This window comes from Vombatus ursinus, unplaced genomic scaffold, assembly GCF_900497805.2.
Source record: "Vombatus ursinus unplaced genomic scaffold, bare-nosed wombat genome assembly UNPS02014782.1, whole genome shotgun sequence".
In the NCBI taxonomy this organism is placed as follows: Eukaryota; Metazoa; Chordata; class Mammalia; order Diprotodontia; family Vombatidae; genus Vombatus; species Vombatus ursinus.
The window spans coordinates 1,789,467-1,797,523 of record NW_020954560.1 but is presented as its reverse complement, the minus strand read 5'-3'; the positions used below and the strand labels follow the sequence as shown (position 1 = coordinate 1,797,523).

General features: G+C 40.3%; 1 protein-coding gene across 2 annotated transcripts in view; it reads right to left on the bottom strand.

Annotated features, from left to right (window-relative positions):
* Positions 1-8,057, bottom strand: part of TBX15 (T-box 15) — a 152,957-nt gene that overhangs the window by 44,446 nt on the left and 100,454 nt on the right. For both annotated transcript variants that reach the window (XM_027866767.1, XM_027866766.1), the window contains exons 3-5: positions 6,344-6,445; positions 3,534-3,705; positions 2,243-2,410 (exon numbers count right to left, since the gene is read on the bottom strand). In XM_027866767.1, coding sequence (XP_027722568.1) covers positions 2,243-2,410; positions 3,534-3,705; positions 6,344-6,445 — 442 coding nt within the window. The remainder of the gene's footprint in view (positions 1-2,242; positions 2,411-3,533; positions 3,706-6,343; positions 6,446-8,057) is intronic.

Below are 8,057 nucleotides of genomic sequence, written 5' to 3'. Positions count from 1 at the left end.
GAAGGAAGGAAGGAAGGAAGGAAGGAAGGAAGGAAGGAAGGAAGGAAAGAAGGAGGGAGGGAAGGAAGGAAGAAAGGAACACAGCGGGAGGGATATAGGGGAGAAAAAGAATATTTTAGATTTTAGTAAAGTGTATATAATATATATATTATATATATGTAAAGGCATGTTATATGTGCACACACACATATACCACATACACATACAGAGTATTCCTCTGATTTACTACCATGGTAACCCTTTCAAAAAAGAAAATAAGGTTAATCTGGCATAACCTGGACTTGGTGAAACCATATTAGCACTTTCTAATTATTGCTTCATTTTCTAGACTTTTCCCAGGAACCTAAGTCAAGCTATCTGGCCTAAAGTTTGCAGGCTCCTTCTCTTCCTTCAGAAAAAACAGGGCATTTGCCTCCCTCGAGGTTTGCAGCACCTCTGTCATTTTCCACGACTTTTCATATATCGCTGACAGTAGTTCCACAATCATATCCTCCAGTTCTCTCTACACATTCACCTGGACCAAGTGCCCTGAATTATCAAGGGCAACTAGGAGCTCTCTTCATATGCCCTGACCTCATCTCAGGTATCAACTCTCTGTCAACAATTTTTTCCCTATAATTTCTGGTACAAAGGTTGCTCTCCTCACAAGGGAAAACGAGCAAAATGAGAAGTCAGTGGTTCTTCCCTCTTTCTATTGCCAGTTGTCACTGTCCAATCCACCCCAAGCAGCCATCCAGTCTCTTCTTTGATCCTTTTCTTCTCACAAATACAGCTTAAAAAAAAATCCTTTGTGATGTCCATAGCTTCTCTTGCCAGCCTGAACTCATGCTGAGCTTTAGCACCTCTGATAGTGGTTTTCCTAGTCAACCATACCACAGACTCCCATATCCAGTCTCTGTTACCTGGCCTTGTTTTAATTTTCTAAACCTCTCTCCAATACCTGGGCTCAAATACCAGCTCCCTCATTTATAAGCTGTATGACTAGGCCACATAAGCTCTCTGTTCCTTCATATGTAAAGCAATAATGCTTACTTCACAGGATTTGCATTGAGAATCAAATAATATTTCATGCAAATGGATATACAAATGTCAGCTCTTATCCTAAATGTGCTTCTGAAAAATGTTTGCTGATTGGTTTAAAAAAAATGCCAAATCATTTTAAATTCAGCAAGAAGGCTGACGCTCCAAACAAATCCTACAGTCAGAGGTGTACAGGAGTCAGCTCTAACTGGCTCAAGAGAGCTGATTGTGAAATTTTCAATGTGAGCATTTATAGCCTGAACATCAGCAAAGGCTACAAACCAGGGCTTGATTTATTGTTTCATTGATTGTCTAGACTTAAGAAAGTGTTAATAATACAGATTAAACTTAAAAATGTATGTAATGCTTTACATCCCCCCACAAGAGACAATTGTTAAATATAAACCAGCACACCCCTGCTTCTGGTAAAGCTCCTTATCATTCAAAAATTAATTTTATAAAATGATTATAGACAGATTTGCATCTTCATGTGTAATCATATTTTATTATGCTATGTTATGGAAATGATTATTTTATTCCATAAATTAAAAATAAATAAAATTATAAAAAATGTTTAAATAAAACTATTTCATAATGATAGCCTTCAATTTACCTTTTCTTTAAATCCTTTTTTTTTTATTCCCTGTTTGCATTAGGCAAAGCGTAAGTGGGAAAGGAAACTTCACTGAAGTTATCCAGAGATCAGAAGAATCTCTTACTACCTTAGCTCAGTACAAAATCATTCTGTGATAAGGTTGTGGAGATTCTTAGTCATAACTCACTGAGACTGAAAGGATTCAGGGATAAGACGAGTGTTAAGCTGAAAGGAAGCTGCTTGCTGGAGACAAAAAAAAATACAAATGAGAAGGAAGAGGACGCTATAACTCAAGAAAAGAAAAGGAAAAACTCAAAGGTGAGCAGCTTTGCCTGGCTAAAATGGGAGAACAGGGATATAGACATAAGCACATTAAGAGATGATGTCAACTCAAGAAGGCTGGTGGTCTTACAGCAGAAAGCCTTGAAGGCCATGTTCAAAACTTTTTTAATCTGATTCAGATCTAGATTGCATTAGATGCTACCATGCATAATAATAACAACATCATAATTAGTATTCTACGTTAATTTGTCACCTTTTCTCATTTATGACATTTTTCTTTCAGTGACACACCCACAGACATAATACAGGACAAGACCATTCTGAGTTCCAAGCAAAGCCCCTTACCTGCTGGTTCTGATAGGCTGTGACTGTGGTGAAGACAGTCTCTGGGAAGTTGAAAGTCTTCACACCATCCCCCACAGGGACAGGCTTAGTAGGAGAGAGGTCACTACTGAAGTCTTTGCGGATCACATGGACTCGGGGCTGGTATTTGTGCATAGAGTGCAGGATAATCTGGAAAGAGAAGGAGAAGCATTGCCCAGGGTAGATAGCTTTCCAGGTCCTTTCATAATTGTATAGATCATGTCCTCAAGTCACAGTCTAGAGCTTAACCATCAGAAAGAGGCTGGTCACTTTCTAAAGGATTAGCGGTGGCTGGACTGGAGGCAGGGAAATTTGGGGCCAGCAATGTTCTGGAAGGTAAATGGTATTATACGGGACAATAGGATATCACTGTTCCATCCAGGGAATCCACAGGGATTACAACATACTCTCTGTAATTAAACACAAATGTTTAATGACACTGTTGTGGTCCCAACTGACTGTGATATCACGCCAAGAGAATGCTTTACATCCTCTGTCTTGTGGGCTTATTACCACCCCCAGATCCAGTTACTCAATGCTCTTGTGCATAATTTCACACTGTATTAATCTGCACTGGTTTATGTCACTGTTGAGTGTTCTCATGTCCTCTTAATGCATTTCTTTCCTGTCTCCCCTGATAGATTCTAATTTCTTGGAGGGCAGAGATCATCATTTTAAATGAAGGATCCAGTGCATCTGTCCATCAGAACAAGGTGGAAGCTCAACGATGTTTTGCCAAAGTAGCCTGTGTATTGTCTAGTTTTCCCCAATCATACAGGGAAACCTCAAGGCAGGTTCCCTCCCTGATAGTTCTGTCAAATCCAACTGAGCTTCCAAAAGTGCTAGTGGTTCAATCAAGCTGATTCCTTGAGATAGTGCTGCTGTTGTCGTAAGCGGTAACTTTTACCGAAACTGAATTTTTAAAATATATTTGTCTTTCTTCCTACCTAGACTGTAAGCCCTCTAAAAGCAGGGGCCAAGAATCACATTTCTTTGTAATATTCCACAGCACCTAGCAGATATTATATATTCTGGTTAATCTGTTTTGATTTGTAACACAAGAGAATAGATAAGAGAAATGAGATTTCATTCCACTGTTAGAACTGTGAAGGTAAGAGATGTATCTGTTCTGGCTGAGAACCTGAAAACAAGGAGGTGATTGTTAAGCAGAAGAGGACATAACTAGACAAATTTTATCAAAGTCTGCAAGTGGGACAGCTGTGCAGTAGCAAGGGGATGAGGAGGTGAGAAGTTAGAGGTCTCCTTGACTCACATGTCCTTGGTCATCCAATTCATTGTTGGTCAGTTTGAGCTTGTCAAAACTGACCACCTGCCTCATCCATGTGTCTCCAGAGGCCAGTGAATCAGGATGGATATAAACTCTCGGGGGGACGGGGGAGTCAGCATTGCCGGCCACCATCCACTTGGAGCTGTGATACACATATCTGAGATAGAAAGGAAGAAAGGAAAGATTCAGAGGCAGAAAGTGGAAATCATTTGGGGTAAAACAGGGCAAATGGAAATGGGTAGAAAGAAAGAGGAAAAAAAGCCAGAAAAATTGGAGACAGAGACAGAGATAAAGAGAAACAGAGACAAAGAGATGAAAAGGGAGAGAGAAAGAGAGAGGGAGAGAGAAGGAAGGAAGGAAGGGAGGAAGGGAGGGAGGGAAAGGAATGAAGGAAAGAAGGAGGGAGGGAGAGAGGAAGGAAGGAAGAAGAGAATTCAAAAACTGGGGAAAATGAAAAAGAGAGAGAAAAGTAAAGGAATATTTGAGGTGGAGAGGGACTTGGGGTTACTGAACAAAGATATAGCTCCTCAGGAGGGAAGCATTCTCCATGTTCCCTTCCCATTCTCTTCCCCTCCCTTTGCCATGCATGTAGACACATCCACACACGGACACACAGACACAGGCATGCATGCACACACGTGCGCACACACACATCCTGAGCCCATATGTGTAACTATGGGCTAAAGTACTTTACTGCAACCTTTCACCTTTCAAATGCAAACCAGATAATCCCTTGGCCACTTGTTCGGGATCTGGTTGCTTATTAAAAACATCTTCTCCCTTATTCTCTTATAAAACTCAGCCATGTGCAAAGAACCACCAAGCCCCCCACTCATTAACTATTTCCTTACTCTGAGTCTGGATTTTTGAGACACTCCTAGAAAAGAAGGAGGGAATTCAATAGCCCAGGAGCTCTGTATAGGGTCTGTTCTAAGAAATTCCACCAAATGAGGCTTCCCTTTACACTTCATTATCTTTTGCATCCCTTCAAATGATGACTATTAGGGAATATTCCATTCTTAGTATAGAAGAGGGTCTGACTCCTGGGTCTTCCTTGCAGCATACAGATTAGTGGAAATTTTCTTTGCTCCTGCTTCTCTTCTATGCTGCCTTCCTCTAGAGAAGGGCAGGTAGCAACAAATGCTGCCCTTCTTGTAACCCGGATCAGATCATTGGAGAACCTAGTTCCCAGAAGGCCCCTGAGGTAGTGAGCTCTCCATCCCTGGAAGTCTTTGAACAAGGGATGAATGATCACTTCCTAGGAATATTAATACCTTTAGTCTTTTCTCATAAATCTTATTACTAAGCCCACTCACATTAAACTATACTGGTAGTCCTGATCAATTAAGGAGCTAGATCTAAACACAGCTCTTTCTGTTTCTCTTTTGTAGATCTAAAGTATGGTGCCTCTCTTGTGCCCTTAACCAGCTTTGCGGACTTCCCCTAATGCTGATCATAACCTGCCAGTTTGACCATAGCAATACTGTTACATCCATTTCTACCCACTACCCACCCAGCTAGCTCTGCTAAAGAAAGCATAGGATTGGGAAGGACCTCTGGAGTCCAGCTGGTCCATATGCTCCCTCAGAAAAGACTGCCTATCAACCAGGCAATGCAACAGATTTCAAGTCTTCTCTTAATGACTCCTAGGGAAGGCTGTTGATTAACCTGCTTTACCATCTAATACGTCTAGGGTTGGTGATTCTATCCTCATAGGTACCCTAACCTCAACACAGATCACAGCCCTCCTGATACAACTACCTTCTTCATAATTCATACTAATAAACATTCCTGACTTTTTTATACTTCTTTACGTTTCATACAAGGTCCTCCTACTGCAAACAAAACCTTTTGCCTCTAACTTGGGGAGATAAAAAATAGACAAATTCCTTTCCTCCTTGGAATAAACCTTCCATATGGTTATTTAGAATTTGTTTGTTATTCATTTGGCATTGTTTAATGTATTTATTGGGCCATCCCCTATCCTTCTCTTATTCTGGATAAACCTATCTTTGTCTCATTAGCCTTTTGACTAAGCTCCACTCACTCCTGTTATACAATCCTGGTATAATTCCAGTTAGCAGAAGCTAAAGGACAATATTAGGTCACTTCATCATTCCCTGGCCACTAATAAGGATTTGGAATATGTTCTATTTCTTCCCCTTGATACAGAGGCATAGCTAGAAATTCTGGCACCTGGGGCAAATTTAGTTGATGCTGCTGGCCTTCCCTACAAGGGAGCAGGGAATGGGGAAGTAGAAACCCCAGAGGCTACTGCTGGGGAAATCACTATGTTCTTCTATCACTACTAGTCTCAAGCATCTTGAGTAACATAGGGTCCCCCAGGCCCAGCAGCACAATCGAGACTGTGCACCCCAGATAGGTATAGTCAAGCTAGCACCAAGTCAAAAAAGTAGGCCCTAGAAGAGTAATGTTATAGTGATGGGACCATGAAGTGGCAGGCAGCAACACTGGAATGGTGGAAGATTGTGAGGCACAGAAGACCTTAGCAAGAAGAAAGCAGCCCCTACCATAGCAAAACCCTGAAACAAAGCCCCAGTCACTTGGTACTAAGTACAGCTCTGCCTTGCCAAGAAAGTATGTATCATCCAGGGCTTATATGGTTATGTGTTCACATATCATATGATTTTTTTTTACAGAAACTTGTTTGAATGTCCTATCTAGTTCATGATTTCTGTACAGCAAACTGTGAGAGTGTTTTGTTAAATTGTCTCAATGGTTCACATACCATCTATAACAATGCCCACCATTCCACAAGATGGAGTTCTCATTACCTGTATCTCTTATTATCCACGGGCACAATGTCCATTGCTATGTAATACTGCTGGTGAGGATCCAGGCCTGTAATTTTCACTCTCATAGCTGGAAACATCCGTCTATAGAAAGCAAGAAAGAATACAAAGAAATGCAGAGGAATAAGATAGTGAGCAAGAAACCTGAGATAACAACAGTAACAATATTGTGAATAACCATAGCATTAATTACACTTTTTAGCCCTTTAAGGCTTGGAGAGTGATGGTAAACAACTAATTTGAAATTACAGAATCAAAAAATTTCACTTAACATTTATGATATCCCTATCAAGTAGCCATCAATCCCTTACTCAAAGACTTCCAAGCGATGAGGAACTCACTGCCTCCTAAAGTAGTCCATTCCACTTTTTGACAACTTGGTGACAGAACTTTTTTTCCTTGTATGTAGTTATAATCTTCCCCTCTGCAGCTTCTACCCATTGCTCTATGTTCTGACATCTGGAGCCAAGCAGATCAAATCTAAATCCTGATCTACTTGGGAGCCCACCAAACACCTGAAGCCGATGATAACATCCTTTCCTACCCCATCCTTGAACCTTCTCTTCTCCAAGTGAAACATCTCAAACTCTTCCATCAGTCTTCATATAGCATAATCTCCAATCTACTCACCATCCTTGGTTACCTTTTTCTGGACATGTGCTAGCTTAGGATGTGCACCCCAGTATCTTCAGCCTTGTTTCATAACTTTTATGACTAAGTCCTGCTCACTCACATTAAACCATCCTGGTAGTCTTGATGCAACTCCAGTTAGCAGAGGCAAAAGGAAAATACTGGCTTACATTATCACCAAACCCCTTTTGTTCCTCCCCTGGCAACTAATAAGGATTTGCAATATTTTATATTTCTTCCCTTTGATACAGAGCCATAGCTAGAAATTCTGGTACTTGGGGCAAATGCAATCAATGTCCTTCCTAAAATGCAGTGCCCCAAATTTGAGTAGTCTCTTTCCTCGTTATTTCCAGACGGATAATAAGCCATTATTTTATCACTAACTTAAAGAATTTGATTGGACAGAATCTTTGGTTTGTACTGTTTGAATCATCATTACCTTGGATTACCATGCTCAGTAAATATGAAAAGGTCAGACATTCATGTACTGCCCCTTTCTACCCTCCTTGCAAGGCTCACTAGAAAACAGCATTATGATCTTTTCAATCAGAGCTACCTCCAAAATTCTATAGCCTTCATTATCTGTACTTTTTATGGGTCACACATCATATCGTACAATGTGATACTATCTTTTCTAAAATGCATATTCAGTTCATTAATCCTCTTCTTGTAATGTCTGTTTTTAGGGATATATATACTCCCCTGATGACTGCTTTAGCTGCATCCCAGAAATATTGGCAATTTTTTCATCATTGCCATTTTTCACACTATTATTGTTTCTATTATTTGTTTTTTGACCCATTCATTATTCAAGATTTCCTTGTTAAGTCTCTGTTTGGGTCTAGTGTTGTCAATGTTTTTATGTGTGTTGGTTTCATCTTGCCCACTAGATTATAAATCCCTTGAAGACAAGAATGGTTTCTTTGTATCCGATAGAATGCTTTGAACATTCGGTGTGATGAAATGGAGTGGAAAGAGAACTGAACCTGGATCAAATACTACCTTGCCATCAACTACCTGTGAGTGTGATCATGGGTAACTCACTTATCCCCTGTAATCCTTAGTT